The sequence below is a fragment of the Pipistrellus hanaki genome (assembly GCF_964339955.1).
Source record: "Pipistrellus hanaki genome assembly, chromosome: 3".
Classification (NCBI taxonomy): domain Eukaryota; kingdom Metazoa; phylum Chordata; class Mammalia; order Chiroptera; family Vespertilionidae; genus Pipistrellus; species Pipistrellus hanaki.
Window position 1 is genome coordinate 177,686,832 of NC_140505.1, and position 17,904 is coordinate 177,704,735.

Here is a 17,904-nt window from a genome sequence, read left to right on the forward strand (position 1 = left end):
CTATGGAGCCAGCGAGGCCCAGGGTTAGTGCACATGGAAATTGAAGGGTTAACAACACACAAGGTGTATGAGTTTCCAAACAGACATGATGTAGACTCAGGGTTTCCAATTCCAGACACTTTGTCAAAGTTGTAGCTTAAGCCCATACTTTGCAACTTCCCCCAGTGGCTTTTTCTGATACAAGATATGAATTTAAGAAACATGTCAGCGTTGGTGACTAACTAGAACCCTATTTCTTTGTCTCTCCCCAACCCCCTGAAGTCTCACTGTGAGTGTAAGAAACATTACCATGGCTTTGTACCCGGCGTGGGGTGCAGTGTGACCGACATCTGCAAATCTAACAACCCCTGTCACAGGAAAGCCAACTGCTCCACCATCGCACCAGGCCAAGCCAAGTAAGTCTTTGCAATTTGTACGTGGGGGCCAGTCAATGCTGTAAGTGTCTGGAAAAGCAGGAAATATGTCTTATTCCGCCTATACCCACATCACCCCCATAGCACAATGCAAGGAGCATGGTAGTTGCTCAGTAAATCTTTGTTTAACTGATGAATCGTTCAAAGATTGTTTTCTTTCTAATGGCCATGAGAACAATCTGAAACACAGACCGGGCCTGCTAACGTGGCAGGAGGTGGTCAGCGTGTGGGAGAAGGAAGACACAGTCACTGGGAAAACAAATGTTGCAATTCCAGAGAATGACCTCTAGTGTATATGCCTGTTTCCTCACCCGTGAAATATTGCTTGTTAGCAATGCAAAACAAGGCCAGGGAGAGTGACTAAGCATAGGGGTGTTTCCTGGACTCCTGGTTTACTGTGGAAGGGGCTTACTCTACGTAAAAATATTTGTGTGGAAATTCCTGAGGCCGGAGCAGCTTGTGGGGTGGGAAGAAGGTAGTGTTTGGGGTTTAAAGACCTGGGTTCGAGCCTCTGCTGTAAAATAGCCATGGGGATGCTCCTGCCAGCAGGGAGTCAGGAGGTCAGATAAGGCTGCCTAGAGCAGGCTGGGAGAGCATTCCTGGCAGGGCAGGTGGCCTGAGAAGAACATCCCAGTTTGCTTGTTTTTAAAGCCATTTGGTGGAGCTGGAATTCGCAGTGAATGGCAGGAAAGGGGCCTGGTCAGCCCTGCTAAGCACTTATGTCTTATCCTAGAGGTGATGAGAGCCCTGAGAGTTTTAAGCTCAGAGATGCCAGATTTCCCTTGGACAGACCACACAGGGTGGAGGGATGAAGGACTGAGGTGAGGGGAGGAAAATAGGAAGTCAGGAAGTCATTGCAGCAATCCAAGCAAAGAGGTGATAAGACTCTGAAATGTCTGTTCAACAAACTTGTTGAAAATATTCCTGTTTGCCACTGGACCATATTTAAAAAAACACAACTGGAGATTGATGGATGTATAACTGTTCTTTGGAATATTCTTCTAAACATCAGTTAGATCTGTGAAATGGTATGACCACAGCATCCCTGCATGTCCCTTCTCTGCCATGTTCTTCCCTATCCCATGTTTAGCTCTCTCTTAACTCCAGGAGCCTGGTGAACGTCACCTTCCTATGCACCTTGCCAACTTCAGCCAGCTGTCAGCCAACCTTTGCTGAGTGGTGTGCTAGTCTCAGGGGTTACTGATTCAGCAGAACGGATTGTTAAATTTTCAGGATTTTGCAAGCTGGCTGGCATCACCTTGGTAGTTTGAGATTAGACAACATGAGAGTATGAACCGTGGAAATTGGCAAATACTACAAATCAGGGCTCTTCTCATCCCCCACCCTCACCCAGACACCTGGTCATTCAACTTTGACCTGCACACTACGGCGAGTGCATCATTCATTGCATCTTTAACTATTTTTATGAAATTAAACCATTGTGTAAAGTGCCTGTGACTTTCATTGTGTATGCATTTATTTTAATTCAGTGACTGCTTAGTGTACAACTATTAATTAAGTACGTCCTATGGGCCACATCCTGTGCTAGATCCTGGGGTTACAACAGGGAAAGAATAAATACATACATAGCCCTTGTCCTCATTCTCTTCTCAAATTAGATGGAACCAAATAACCACACAGTTAGGATAGAATTGCATTCTGGACTTAGTTGCCCAGAGAGGAGCTATATGGTACCATAAGAGTGCACCCTGAGGGGAACCTGTCTACAGTGGGGGGGGGGGGGGTAAAGAGGGGATGGATAATCAAGGAATATTTCTCTTAGGAACGGACAGTTGACTGAAGATCTCAGATAGGATGGGAGGGGAGGGGAAGAGTCTTCTAAGCAGATCAGTGGCTCTGCATCTTTATCTGAGGCTTAAATTAGTAGCTTATTGTGATTCGGTGGTTCTGTGGAGGGGCCCAAGACTCCGCATTTACAGTAAGCATGCCATGTGCTTCAGATGTACATGGTCTCTTAATCACACTTTGAAAAATACTGTGAGTATACAAGTATGTCTAGTGTTTAGAATACGCATAATGTATTAACTATCCACTTCTTGTGGGCCTTCTCTATGTCAGGCACTGAACTAGGAGTGCTCACTTCTATGTGTGCCTCTCCTCTCTTGGCCTATCCCTGGGCATCACTTTCCCCATCATTGCAGACAAGGATCAGATGAGGAAGTTGGGTGATAGGATCTCACCTCTCATGGGCTCTAAGACCCTGCAACTGTGTTCTCACCCTCTCTGTAGATGCACTTGCCAGAAAGGTTACGTGGGTGATGGCTCAACGTGTTATGGAAACATCATGGAGCGACTCAGAGAATTGAACACTGAACCCAGAGGAAAATGGCAAGGAAGGCTGACTTCTTTCATCTCACTTCTGGGTATGCAGCTATGGGTGCAGATTCCACATACAGGGCAGCCACCTTTCAGGCAACGGTGACTATAAGACACAGTCACTCACAAAGGGGTGGGCAGGCTAGGCAAGGCTTGTCTGTTGGTTCCAGCCCTTCTAGGAGGGGTCATGCAGGTGGGAAGGAAAGGACAGACAGCAGTTTCCAAGTTAGTAGCAAGAGACCCAGAAATGCGATAATTAGAGGCAGAGAACTGAGGACCGGGCAACAGCTAATCTGACTATGGAGGCCATCCTCTTTCCCTTGACTTTATGGATCCTTCAGATATAAACCAAGGCTGGCAGGTGATACTGAGGATAGAGAGTGACTAAGCCCCTGAGGCAAAGTCTATGTTCCTCCATGGAGGTGCTGTTTGAATTGGGGGAACATTCTTGATTGTGTGTGTCCATCTCACAAATGCATTGGCCCCCCCAACCACTAATGGTCCATAGTGACATATTCTCCACTGATCCCCCAGAAAGGGTGACAGCCCAAAACACCCTCCAGCATTTCCAAATGCCCTATAGGTCATTATCCCAACTACCTTTAGAATCAAATAAGAGATCTGATTGCAGCCGTAGGCAAGACTTTTAATAAAACACAACTTTGGCCAACAGACAGAAAATATAACACAGACTTGACCAATCAACAGAAGCCTTAAAATATCCCTATCTTGAATTTGCCAGTCACCAAAAATGTTTTCCCAGAAAGAGCACAGCCAGAGAAATGTCCTCCACGGGCCAACGCCAATGTTCTTGGCATAAATCTCAATGTATACCCTGTATAAATGCCTTGTTCTTTCTGAGGCATTACTGGCATGCCACAGGGATTGGAGGAAACCTGCCAGGCCTCTCACAGCCTTCTCCCAGCCTTCTCAAATGACTCACAATATCAATGAGAGTGGACTGGAGTGATAGCATGTCCTTTGCAAACCAGGCCCTCAAACTTTTCCCTGGACAGAGTCCAGTCAACTCTCAGCTGCCTCAGTTATGAAGTGCAGGTACACACATTACTTACTGCCTGTGTGAGAGCACAGAGCGCATCTTCCATCTCAGCTTCCCCAGGGGCATGGAAACAGAACCAGCCACAGAACTTGCAGGGTCCCCCGCAACATGAAAAGGCAGAGTCCTTTGATTTTTTTAATAAAAGGTTAACCATTTGAAGATGGCAAACGCAGAGCAGTAAACCACGCATGAGGCTCTTTTAAGCTGACTCTGGATGGAACGAGGGCTTTGTTCACTGAAATGGTGACAGCTGAGAGAGTCAGGCACAGGGTCAGAGTCCTGCTGAGTGGCGTTGTCTGAGGATTTGGTCACCTGACCCTCACAGAATCTCTCATCCCAGGGTGTCCTTGATGCCAAGACTATGGCTGCAGGAAAAATCACACCATTATGGGGAACCTGTGGGGGCCACGGCACCATGGTGCCTTACATTCTCAGATAGCTTCCCAGTTTGCAAAGGGCCTGCGCATGCAGCTTAGCACAGAGAAGCTCTTCAGTCAAGGGTGTAAATGGATCACAAGGCCCATTGCCCAATTTTACTCTGCATGTGCCATTGACCCATTTGTGTTTTCTCTGGGTGTCTCGACTGCTAAGACAAAGTCTACGCCTGGCCACTCAGCAACCTGGGACCATTCACTGTGCTGTTGCCAACAGACAAGGGACTGAAAGGATTCAATGTAAGTATTTAAAATAAGCCTACAACCAAGAAGCAGATGCAAAAAAAAAAAAAAAACATTCTTAGTAGGCAATACCTTCTTTTACTTAAATAGGAAACGCCCATTAAATAAAAGCTACTGTGATAAGGATGGTGATATTTTGGTAAACTTCTTCTAGTGAAATATAACATCCTGACAGGAAGTTTACAAATTATGAGCAATGACTCAGTGAATTGTCACAAAGTGAAGGCACTTGTGTATTCAGCAAGACCATTTTCAGCTCCCTTCAAAACCCCTTCTAGTCATTATCCCTCCAAAGTAATCACTGAGGGTCCTTATCTAGAGTCATGTGACACATAAGATTTGCATGATCCAAAACTGCTCACTTCCTACAGGAAGAATTATGTTAATGCACTAGCTAGGTATTTGGATTCATAAATGATCACAGTGATAGGGGAGACTAGAAAATGGTAGTGTTCCATGTGAGCAACTGTTGTCTGAGATAATGTCATCCTGTGCGAATGAAACTCGTAGTGCCTGGTGGAGGTGCCCCATCATGATGCTATCAAACACTTAGATTTAGTTTCATATAGATAATGGACATATTGATTTGTATAAAATCGGTTTATTTTACTCTAAGATATTTTGTGGTGATTTTTGCTGGGTTGAATAAAAACCCAGTAAGTTCCTACTATGTCACCACCATTAATCCATCAGAGATGAGTCTACCATTAATCTTCAGTGGTTCCCTCCCTTCTCTCTTGTTGGTGGGAGAACTGGTAGATATTGCATGTCTCTAGGCTGGGCACTTTGCATGTGGTTTCTTGTTTAATATACAGGTTCAGTTTGCACAAAGTTAATTCAAAAATCTCTGTTAGTTATTGATGATATACTGAAAAATGTAGATTAGATTCGGTGGGGTTTAAGCATCTTAATTTTATTGTTCAAGAGCTCCATTGGTCCACTCTACCTGCTCTTCTCACCTACTTCATATTTCATTTCCATCCGCTCCTGGGCTCCAGTCATTCCTGGTGCCTGTCACCCTCCTTGCTCCTCCTGGCCCGAGTGTTGCGCTCTCCCCACTGTGTCAGTTTCCAGGCTGGAGCACCTCCCTGATGGGAGAGAATACTCTGCATCACCTCTCACTTTCCAGCTTACCACTCCCTTTAGGGCCTGGCCCAGGGCAGCTGCACTCAGAGAAAGAGCCCAACCCCGAGTGAGGGTGCACTGACTTTGATGTCTTTGATGAACAAGTCAATGTATGAAACACAAGCCTCATTTTCTCCTTCCAACAGTGGAAACTGAAGAAACGGCTCTCTTTTCTTAGGTAAAAGAGCTTTTGATGGATGATAAGGCGACTCAGTACTTTGTGAAACTCCACATAATTGCTGGGCAGATGAACACTGAGCGTATGAATAACACAGACACATTCTACACCTTGACGGGGAGGTCGGGGGAAATCTTCAATGGTGATAAGGTAAGGGTTGCTCTGATGTTCACTCCCAGAGGGAAACTGTCCACTGAGTCAGTGCCCACAGCTGGCTCCCTTCGTGTTTGTCAAAGAACTTCCCTACTTAGGAAAAGGTGGCAAGCAACACCCAGAAAGGGTCAGGTAGGTGTGGGGTGGACTGTTATAAACGGGAGGGGGGGGTGTATAAAGTGATTGATTTTGCTCTGGTCTGAATTAGTTTTCAAGACAACCATCATTCAACTGCAGACAGGAAGGAGGAAGTTTGCAGTCAGCCTGTTCTCTGGGAATATCAGCATGACACCAGATCAGCATTCTTCTTGCAAAAGGAAATGGACTGTGTTTGTTTTAGATTGCTGGAGTTTATCCATCTTCTCCAGCATAACAGTCCACCTTTCCTAATGCCATTAGACTGTTTTGTTTTTTAAATAAAACCATCCTACTCCCCTTTCATAAACAGCTCTTTTTATGACTTTGCTGAGCTGAGGTACACATGATTAATCAACAGAATGTGCAGGTGTGCGTTATGGACTATACAGTTATGTTTCACCAAATAGTTGATAGCTGTTACTCTGTGGAAGGAACTAGGGTCCGTCTTCATTTATGCTAGGTAAGATTTACAGCAACCCTGGGAAGGACATTTTGCCAAAGCCAGGATTCAAGTGCAGGTCTGCCTGGTTCCAAAACCCGATTCCTTAACAATATGTTGCACTGTGTGTGTGAGGACAGGTGGGTAGATGGAATGAGGGAGGGACGGATGGAAGGAAGGAAGGAAGGAAGGAAGGAAGGAAGGAAGGAAGGAAGGAAAGAAGGAAGGAAGGAAGGAAGGAAGGAAGGGAGGGGAAGAGATGATATATATATATATATATATATATATATATATATATATATTATATATAGATATATATAGAGATATATAGATAGATAGATAGATAGATAGATAGATAGATAGATAGATAGATAGATATATGCCTTTCTTTTTCCCAAGGACATGCATACCTTCATTGATTTATTCATTCAACAAATAACTTATAGGAGCTACATGGGAGGAAGAAGGAATTAGTTTCTCTTATTTACTCAACAAATATTTGTATTGTGTGCCTTCTCTATACAAGACACTGAAATAGATGATGTGCTTATAGTACATGAATAGTTTTGCCCTTTCGGAGCTTGCACTCTATTGGGGGACACTTGCAATGCCTGATTGACATGTAGCATGTGACAGCCATCAGCGATTTCACAAGCTACCTCATTTGATCTTCATGAAAAGGTTGTGAAGTCAATCAAGCAGATGCCATCCTCCCTATTTTAGGTGAAGTGGCCTATCCATGATCAGGCAGCCAATAAATGGCAGGACCCAAGGACTCAGGGCTTCTGACTTCTAGTCCAGTGCTCACCCCTTCGAGGCCACCACGCTAACTTTATTTCATTTTCCCTTGGTGTTTTAGGACAATCAACTAAAGCTTAAACTCAATGGAGGAAAAAAGAAGGTAAAAATTATAGAGGGGAACATAGTTGCTTCCAATGGTCTCCTGCACATTCTTGACAGAGCCATGGACAAGATGACACCCACATTTGAGAGCAACACAGAGGTAAGAATTGTCAGCTAAAAGTGGCAATTCAAAACCATCTTCCTTTGCTCTATGGAGAGTCACATCCAAAAGGAAAATGCATGCCAGCGCTATACACTGAGTGGCCAGATTATTATGCCCTCTGAACGCATAATATATATTAGAGGCCTGGTGCATGAATTGGTGGTGCATGGGTGGGATCCAGCCAGCCTGGCCATGGGGAAGGGACATGGGCAGTTGGCTGGCCTGCCTGCTAGTCGAACTCTTGATTGAGGGGACAATTTGCATATTAGCCTTTTATTATATAGGATATACACTGAGTGGACAGATAATTATGCATTCAGGGGTCATAATAATCTGGCCACTCAGTATATACTTGTCCTTCACTTGTACTAGGACTCCAAACATGGGAAAGATGGGATACTTTGTTTTCAACAGAATTCTGGATACCTCTGCAGAGAACCTGCAGTAGGTGTAGGAAAGGTCTTTATTTTGTGACCTCTTTTATGGCCACAACTGACAGTTCATTCCAGTGACTATTGAAAATATATCCCTCATGCCTGATGGAGGAGGACAGTCTCCCTTCAATAATATTTATTATCTCCGACCTATTTGATGATGGCTAAATGCTATTGTAGAATGTGCAGATCTGAATCACTATTTCAATAACAACTGGAAATATTTATATAGTGTTGACCAGGTCTTTATTTTTATCTACCCACACTTACACATAAACTCTGTCATCAGTCTTTAATGATTGGGTGCCTATTTCCTAAACCACCTTTATTTTTTCTACTAATTTTTAAACAAAGTGTCTCTTTTTAGCAAACCATAATGACTATGCTACAACCAAGGTACAGCAAGTTCAGATCCTTGCTAGAGGTATGTACTTTTCATGGATTTCTGGAAATGCTTTATGCCCAGTTTTTTGTAAAGTTAGCCAATGTGTCAATGATAAATATTTTTTTTAGGAATTACTCAAATGTTTGTCAAAGATAATTGCTGATATAAAATCCTATTTCTTTTTTTTAAATCTTTATTGTTGAGAGTATTACATATGTCCCCTTTTTCCCCCATTAACCCCTTCTAGCCCACCCTCATCCCCCATCCCAGGCCTTCACCACCCTATTGTCTACATCCATTGGTTATGCATACAAACTCTTTGGTTGATGTCTTCCAGCCACCCACTCATTCCCACCTTACCTCTGAGTTTGTACCATCTGTTCCATGCTTCTATCTCTCTGAATCTATTTTTATTCATCAGTTTATAAAATTTTATCTCTTAATTGCAGAAAGCCAACATGGGACATGCCTTAGAGGAAAATGGAGTTGGTGGACCATACACCGTTTTTGTCCCAAGTAATGAAGCATGGAGCAACATGAAGGATGGCACTCTCGAGTATCTCCTCTCTCCAGAGGTAATGTACCCTACTCACTCTCGTGGCATCATGGCAGCACCACTGCCTCAGTCTGTATCCATTCAGGCTTTGTCTAAACTAGGGATGGCAAATAAGTAGCATACATATCACCACCTACCCTCTTACAACCAAGGCAGACATCATTAATCAATCACAGTTCTCTGGAACTACCAGTAAGCCTGGTGTTGCTATGGCTTAATTTTCAATAAAGTTCCAAGTAGTCTGATTAACTATCAGACTGGGCATAGAGAAAAAGATCTATTTTCAATCTTAAATCTAAATGGTTGGTTTGATTTTCCTGACTCTTCTAATATTACTCAGTAACAAAATCAATATTTTAAGTTCTCTACAGCTCTAAAACCATCTAGAAAATAAAGTCTAATTCAGGCCACTTTGGACCAGGTCAAGGCTAAATTTAAAAGGCATAAATGTTATTTTTAGATGCTCCACCTTTTCCTTTTTATTGCTTTAACCTCTTTCCATTATAACCCTCTCTCTCTTTTTTAATATTTTTTATTGATTTCAGAGAGAGATAGAAACATCAATGATCAGAATCATCGGTTGGCTGTCTCTTGCACACCCCCTACTGGGGATCAAGCCCACAACCCAGGCATGTGCCTTGACCAAACCATGATCTTCTGGTTTATAGGTCGACACTCAACCACTGAGCCACACTAGCCAGGACTATAACCTTCTCTTTATAAACCATAACTTTTAATTCTCTCACATTCTCCTCTAGGAAGGAGATTTTTTTTTTTTTACTCCTTCACACTAAGGTGTAAATAACTAAAAGCATTTAAAGTGTTTCCTTTCCCTGTTCAAGGTGAAGAGAACAATAGGTAGTTATGGAATTTCGTTCATTAGAACATCAACTGGTGGAAGGGCCACAGCTTTCTTCCAGGGTCCTGAAATCATGCCACTGCCTTGGCAATGGGGCCAGACTGCCTACAGCTTCATGCAGTCCAGTGCCGAGCATACATGATGGGGAGTCAGATATTTTAGGTTAATGATTCCCAAACTTTCATGTGGTTAGAAATCACCTAGGGAGCTTGTGAAGCAGGAATCATCCAGAATTTTCCCCAAGCATTCTGATTCAATGGTACTGGAATGAAGCTAGAAATAGACATTTTGGGAAGCACCAACTTGAACTTGGACAGCCCAGGCCATGCTATTTCTGGAACCCAGAACTTGTGTGTGTGGTTTAAAGGTCCATTTGAATACACCCCTTTCTACAATAGAATACTCTCCTCAGTCTGTGTCCATACAGGCTTTGTCTAAACTAGGGATGGCAAATAAGGGTATCGTACTTTCAGAAAACTTTGGATTAGAAAGATATGCCTCGAGGAGATAAATCAAAAGGTGATCTCCCTTACATTGCAAACAGATGTTCAACATATTAAAGGATGTGCTACAGGTTTGCATTTAAAATGCTATATTCCTGGTGTCTTAAAAATAGGATATTATTTTACACTTATTATTCACTCTCAAATTTTATGAAACTTAGCTATTGGGGAAAAAATCCTGTTATACCTAAGTGTCCAAAGCCATATGAGGAGGGTCCTACAAGATGGTGGGTGGGTAGGAAATGTTGTGCATTCTTTACTGACTAAGAAAGTATATTAATTCCTTCACAGGGATCTTGGAAGCTTCTGGAACTCGTCAGATACCACATTGTTCCCTATACCCAGGTGGGCCCCACTTTTACTGCGCTTTTCCCCTGCTTTCAAGATATCTGACCGAGTCTTAAATTTGCAATATGGATGCTAGAAAATCTGTGACAATTGTTGTTGTTTTTCTGTAGTTCTGAGCGTTCCCTTAGCCGTAGATGAGAAGCCTGCTATGAAAGAAATCTCCAAAGCCCAAAAAGCACATGACATCCGAGCTCCCATTATTTATTTCATGAACTTGCAGGCTGTTTTCCAGGGAGGATGTTATGAAAGCAGGACTCTGTGTGCTGCTCTCAATGTCTCCGTCTCTTGTTCTCATTGCAGCTTGAAGTGGCCACCCTCGTTTCCACCCTTCGCATTAGGAGCATGGCCAACCAGATCATACAGTTTAACACAACCAGAAATGTAGGTGAAAACTCTCCCACTGGTGACTTACCTGCATTTTCGCTCTTCTACTCATTATTTTTCAGGTTATTCTACCTCTTTAAGCCTTTACGGTTGTTTCATTCATGTGTTGCCTTTGTCAGCAGATACCTGCTGCACAGCTACATGTGTGAGAGTCTGACCTAGTTGCCAAGGGTAAAGCAGTTTGGAAAAAGACAGGCTTCCATCCAAACAAGGAGAAGAAACTTTAACAACTATTAGCAACCAGTTAATTACTTTAATTACTTTAATTACAATTGTAATCAGTGCCACCAAGTGGAAGTTAAGAGAACTGTGAGAGCATTCAACAGGAGGAGTCTGAGCAAGTCTAGGGGTCCTTAGTGAGGATGTGAGACTTTGTCCAAGATTCAAAAGATGAGTAGAATGGACCTGGGCAGAGAAGAGAGTTCTAGGCAGAAGAGAGAGCATGTGCAAAGGCCCTAAGGTGGGGAAAACATGGTTGATTTAAGAAACTCAAAGAAGGCAGTATTATTCAGCTAACTCCCGGGGATAGTAATATCAGTCCAAGTCTGGTAGAGATTATGTCTCCTCTTTATTCATTGCTGATGGTGATGATGATGGTCACTCAACCTTCAACACATATCTATTGAGTGCCTACTATGTCCCAGATACTGTTTTATGTCCTGAGGGTAAACCAATGAACAGATGAAAGTCCCTAGTTGTATAGGACCTTCATTCTAGTAAATAGGAGGATAGACAATAACCAAATAAGTAAAATATATCATATATGAGAGAATAGGAAGTGCTAAGGCAAAAACCAGCAAAGTAAGGATGGGGAATGGAACGGAGGAATGGGCCTGACATTTTAGATAATGTGCCCAAGAAATCTTCGCGGAGAAGGAAACATATGAACAAAGACCTGATGGGAGTGAAGGGAGAAGCAGTGTGACTATTTGGGAAAGAGCATTGCAGAGAGAGGGAGCAGTAAGTGCAAGGAACAGAGCAAGGAGCGTGCCCAACCTGCTTGAGGAAGGGCAGGGTCAGTGTGGCTCCATTAGAGAAAGCCTAAGGGAAGAGAGGTTGGAGAGGAGATCAGGGCAGAAGGAAGGAGAAGGAGTGGCTGGGTCAGGACAAAGCAGGACCTAAGCTCTCAAGGTGAGGACATAGGTTCTTACTCTGAATGACATGAGAAGCCACTGGAGGATTCTGGACAGTGGGATGACGTGACCATCGGACATACATTTTGGGAGACTGGTTAGAAGGCAATTTGCAATAACTCAGAGAAGTATGATGGTGACTCAGACCAGGGAGATAGCAGGGACATGATAAGAAGTGATTAAATTCTCAGGGCATTTTAAAGGTAGACTTAGTAAAATGTGCTGATAGATTGGTTGGGAGTAAAGAGAGAAAAAGCCAAGGAAGACCCCCAAGATTTGACTTGAGCAACCACAAAGATAAGTTGCCAAGAGCACTGCAAGTGGAGCAGATGTAGGAAAAAGTGGAGATCAGCATTCTTCACTAATTTGTTCATTTTCTGCTCCCTTCCCTACAACATAAGCAGGAACTTGCCTAGATTTGTTCACCCGATATATCACAAGGTCAGTAAGTATATCTGAATGAATGGATCACCACAGAGAAGTAAATTAATTTGCCCAAGCTGTCATAGCAAATATATTATTGAACTGGAATAGTTATATCTCTTCCCCAGTCAAGGACCATTTCTGCAAGGACATCCTTGCCGAACATCAGTCAAGAATACATTTAACAGATTCATCTCTCCCTGTCAGCTAAGCCCTTCTAATAGCAGTCTTCCACTCTCTGAAAAGTCAGGTGAAGTTGAAGGTCTCTGGAGAGGGCACCACCATTCAGACCTGCCAGGGGACCACTGGCGTCCCTGCAGGACAGGATGGAAGATACCACTGCTTCTTTCCAGGGGCAGATTCTGGCAAATGGTGTGGCAATGGAAGAACTTGAGGTCGCTGCCAAAAATGGCCGAATTTACACACTGACTGGAGTTCTTATTCCTCCCTCCATCATCCCAATCCTGCCCCACCGATGCGACGAAGCAAAGAGAGAGATGAAACTGGTAAGGAAACTGGGACAGTGAATAAGGACCCCTAACCTGCCCCACAAAGCAGACAATGTTCCCAGCTCTCACCGTTCTGAGGAGCCTCAACGCAGAGGGTTTCTGTCTTCATAGAGAGGCAGGCGTGAACTGTTTCCTTTGGGGGAATTTCCACAGTGATAGATGATGCCTAGGTGTATTAGTTTTCTAGAGCTGCCATAACAAATGACCACAACCTAGGCGGCTTAAAGCAACAGGGGTGTGTTCTCTCATAGCTCTGGAGGCCAGAAGTCCGACATCAAAGTATTAGCAAGGTTTGGGGTTGAGGGGTGGGGGGTCTTCCTTTCGTCTTCCAGTTTCTGGTGCCTCCTGGGGACCCTCAGCATTCCTTGCTTGTAGCTGTGTCATTTCAATCTCTGCCTCCGTCTTCTTCCCTGTTTGTGTCCCTGTGTCCCCTTCTCTTGTGTAAGGACACAAGTCATTAGATCTAGAGCCCACCCTCATCCATATGGCCTCATCCTAACTTGTTACATTTGTGAAGACTCAGTTGACAAATAAGATCGCATTCAGAGACTTGGGGAAACATCCATTTTTGGGGGGAACACTATTCAACCCACCACACTTCAAGGCACTTTAAGAGGGATTTAAAATGGAATTTCTTCTCAAGTAGATGTCTGGCCTAGCCAATCAACCACTTTTCTGTGCTTCTTTTCAAATACCAAACTTCCTGTTTGCCTATGAGTTTATGTACCTTCTCATGGCCTTTCCTGTTTCCATAGCAACTTTCTTTGGCTTGGCTGGTTTTAATCAGAGCACCCCAAATGTTAACATTGCTGTTACATGTGATCGTTTGGTTCCCATGGAAACCACAACCCCAAAGTCACAGCAATAATAGGTCTGAGTATTTCTTTTTAGGACATTTCAATAATGCTTCAATGATTGTCCTCACAATGTCCTTGGAACATGGACATTGAATAAGAAATAATGGACTGTTTTTATAGATTTTATTGTATTGATTCCTCTCCTTATCATGAAGGCTGGAAGTACCTAGTTGAGTGCCTGTCACAGACTTGTGGCTGATTCTTTTGATTCCAGATTTCTTAATTAATACAAAGACTCTAATATTTTTTAGCTACTGTGATGGTACTGGTTCCCCATGCCAGTCACATGCCATCTGCGGGATTTAGTTCAACTTTGAACACCTCTTTTAAAAAGAGGCAGAAACTTGGTCACTTTCCCAGCCAGTCCCTGGCAGCAATTTAGGTGTTTGGTTCAATCCTTGAAATAAATATTGGCAGGTGTGTCACCTGGCTTAGGCCAGAATGAAGATCAGAAAAGGACAGATGGAAATAGTCTCATCTCCTGACCCAAAGGTAAAAATATTCGAGAAATCAGGCCTCTGCAGAAAAGAATCGATAATTAGACTCCTTCAGAGCTCCTCTACCCCAAGCAGCTGCTGTTCAAGTTCAGGGAAGGAATTCTGTGAAGGAAACAAGGGCAGCCACAAGTTCAAGGTTGCCTAATTCCAGGTTGTTCAAAAGTTTGTTCTTCATCTCCCCAACGAACAGAATCAACATGTGGGTTTGAACTGCAGCCTAAAGCATTGTGGTTAGATGTGGAAAAGAACTTCCCATTAGCCACCTTAGAATGGAGTCTTTTATTTTCTCTGGGTGTAAAGTCAAATCTATCTGCTCCATGTGACTTAGGGTGGTTTTGATTGTCTATTAAAAGCACAAATGCATTCTTTGGAAAGTATGTATTGCTAGCAGAGAATAGAAGCTGCTAGCACCTTCTAGAAGTCTCAGTTTTCACCAGGATGAACCCATAGCTGCCTTTGGCCATGTACGTTTGCATTTGGGGACATGTATTTCGGATTTTTTTTTTTTGTATTTTGGATTGTAAAGGTTTTATAAATAACACTGTGTACTTGATAGGGTCCAGGGTCCCTGCAGGAAACAGAATGTATCCCAAAGGTTCAAATGGAAAGAGTTTAATGAAGAAGCTACTACAGAGAGATGGGCAGGGCTAGGGAAATAAACAAGTTATGCTGGGGCATCCAGGGACAGGCAATGGCAGGAAATCATTCCTACTCCAAGGCCAAGGGGTCACAGTGGGGAGTCAGGAAGGGGAGTAGGGTTACCTGAACCCAGTGAGAGTGGGAAGAGTGAAGGAAGTGACACCATCAGGAACTGCAGAAATGGTGCCTAAGCACACAAGAACAGGGAAGAAATACCTTGACTTCACTCTCCTCCATCCCATCAGTATCCTGCTGGTGCCTCCCATTGGCCAAGACCTATCAGAAGAGGCCAAGGAAGCCCAAGAGACCATTCTTCAAGTTCTACCTACTGAAGCACAGAGCCCAGTAGAGAACTTCAGAGAATGGATCTGGAAAGATTTGGAGACACACATCCCTTTCCTTGCTCCTGAATCACTGAAGTGAGGAGAATGAAAGGCAGTTTCAATGTTCATCCTCATTACCTGCTAAGCTCATTGGAGAACAAGGACTTCATCCTATTCCTTCATCCTTGGCATAGATGGTCAACTACAGTGCCCCTGTGGGTCAGGTGCTTCTCTACACACAGAGAGTTGATCTGTCTGACCCTAAAAGAGAGAGAGGAAGGCATTGCACAGGCTCAGTTTCTTCTCCCCAAACCCTCCTACACCACCTTTTTTTTCTGGGTGGAGGGAAACAAGAACAGTCGTAAGTTCAAGGACAGCCATACGTCCAAACCCTCCTGCACCACCTTTACTCCTTTTCTCTGGGGAGGAGACAGAAGGGGGTGGGGAAAGAGGCTGGGAGGGTTACTCTAGTAGAACCCCCTTTACAGGGAGGAAGCATGGGACCAGACAGGGCAGTCCCCTGCTCCCTCCTGCAGGAGCAGCTGTGCTGATCCACTGACTTTCCTTCCAGGGCACATGTGTGAGCTGTTCCCTCATCTATTGGAGCAAATGTCCTGCCAACTCCGAGCCCACGGTGAGTGTTACAGCCTCATGGAAACGCACATCACCCAGGCAACCCCACCGATGTGGTTTCTCATCCTTCCCACCTTCCTCTGAAAAGATGCTAACTCCAGCCGGGGTGATACGAAATTAGCTCTTAGCCTACTGCCTGTGTTTCAATCCTTGCTCATTAACCCGAAGTAAGTTGCTTAAGCTTTTTAACTCTCATTTTCTACTTCTGTAAATAATAATAATTGTTAATAATAATAAGCACCATGGGATTAGCATGGGTTTAAAACCCAAGCACAATGCCTAAATCAAGTAGCCGTTCAGTAAAGGTTCATTTCTTCTCTACTCTTTTTCCCTCTTAAACAAAATGCAACGTTTGTGTTGGAAAGGCAAAACCTTACCTCCACCCTCTAAGAGTCTCCAGCTGGGCCTCAGAATTAAGCTGACACAAAACAGGTTAACAGGAGAAAAGCACACAGATTTCTATGCTTACATGGGAGCTTCCATAGAAGAATGAAGACCCACACAAGTGGCAAAACCCAAATGCTTATATAGTAGGTTGAACAAAGAATGGCAATTTGGGGAAAGCAACTGAAATGTATGGGGAGGCTAAAGGAAGAGCAATTGTTTTTAATCCTCACCCAAGAATATTTTTCCCATTGATTTGTTTGTTTGTTTGTTTGTTTGCTTGTTTGTTTTTAGAAAGGGAGACTGGAAGGGTGAGGAGGAGGAGGGAACGGAAGAGAGACGAGAGACGAGAGAGAGAGAGAGAGAGAGAGAGAGAGAGAGAGAGAGAGAGAGAGAGACATTGATGTGAGAGAATCACATTGATTGGTTGCCTCCTCCAACCGAAATGGGGATCAAACCTGCAACTGAGGAATCAAACCCGAGATCCTTCAATCCACAGTCAACACTAAACACTGAGCAAAATCAGCCAGGATGAAGAGCAGTTCTTTTTATAAGATCTATGTGTACAGATTTTTCTTGGCTTCAACTCCCTGTCGATGGTGACAATATATTTCTTTTCTCCGGTACAGGGAGAGCATCTTTCACATAATTTTATCTTCTGACAAAACTTGAGATCACCATTATTGTCCCATTTCACAGATTAGGCAATAGAGGCCCACAGTTTCCAGAAAGAAAATAGATATCTACTGTCTTTCAGGTATCTTTCAGGTATCTTTAGCTCAAAATAATCCTTATCTTGACAAAACTGGTTTGGCTCAGTGGTAGAGCCACTGAGGACTGGGGACTGAAAGGTCCCAGGTTCTATTCCGGTCAGGGGCATGTACGTTGGTTGCGGGCACATCCCCAGTGTGCAAGAGGCAGCTGGTCAGTCTCATCGACGTTTCTAGCTATCTATCTCTCTCCCTTCCGCTCTGTAAAAAAAATCAATAAAATATATATATATTTTTTTAAATTATCCTTATCCCAAAGTGGCATACTTTGGGGTGGCATGTTCTGCCACTCTTTATTCATATTTGCTCTTCCCAAGCATCATTCTAGAGAAAAATATTGAGAAAATGATACTAGAAACATCAAAACCTTTTCAAGTTTGATTCAATTCTATACACGTCTACTGAGGTTCACAGTGCTGATTTTAGGGGCAGAAACATGAAAAAGATAGTTTGTTTTATTTTGGTTTTGTCTTGAGAGCTCTGCTCTAAAAGGAAAACAGACTGCTGTACAATTCACAATCATGCCATGTATTCTATTGGTGGCAAAAGCCAAATGTTCTAACGTCAAGTTGATGAGGGAAATGCCTGCCCCTAAGTATATCCTAAGAAAGAACTTCCCTGCCCAGCCCATGTGGCTCGGTGGTTGAGTGTCAACCTGTAAACAGGAGGTCACAGTTTGATTCCTGGTTGGGGCACATGCCCAAATTGTGGGCTCAATCCCCAGTGTGGGGCATGCAGGAG

At 43.5% G+C, this 17,904-nt stretch overlaps 1 protein-coding gene across 8 annotated transcripts in view; it reads left to right on the top strand.

The window, feature by feature from the left end:
- Nucleotides 1-17,904, top strand: part of STAB2 (stabilin 2) — a 117,619-nt gene that overhangs the window by 19,254 nt on the left and 80,461 nt on the right. For 7 of the 8 annotated variants that reach the window (XM_084880100.1, XM_084880102.1, XM_084880101.1 and 4 more), the window contains 11 exons: nucleotides 262-395; nucleotides 2,664-2,797; nucleotides 4,402-4,484; nucleotides 5,791-5,940; nucleotides 7,380-7,523; nucleotides 8,328-8,384; nucleotides 8,795-8,920; nucleotides 10,555-10,608; nucleotides 10,912-10,992; nucleotides 12,905-13,057; nucleotides 15,948-16,010. In XM_084880100.1, the coding sequence (XP_084736226.1) occupies nucleotides 262-395; nucleotides 2,664-2,797; nucleotides 4,402-4,484; nucleotides 5,791-5,940; nucleotides 7,380-7,523; nucleotides 8,328-8,384; nucleotides 8,795-8,920; nucleotides 10,555-10,608; nucleotides 10,912-10,992; nucleotides 12,905-13,057; nucleotides 15,948-16,010 (1,179 nt within the window). Of the gene's footprint in view, nucleotides 1-261; nucleotides 396-2,663; nucleotides 2,798-4,401; nucleotides 4,485-5,790; nucleotides 5,941-7,379; nucleotides 7,524-8,327; nucleotides 8,385-8,794; nucleotides 8,921-10,554; nucleotides 10,609-10,911; nucleotides 10,993-12,904; nucleotides 13,058-15,947; nucleotides 16,011-17,904 lie in introns of those variants that run through there. The other variant, XM_084880107.1, reaches the window with a different exon arrangement.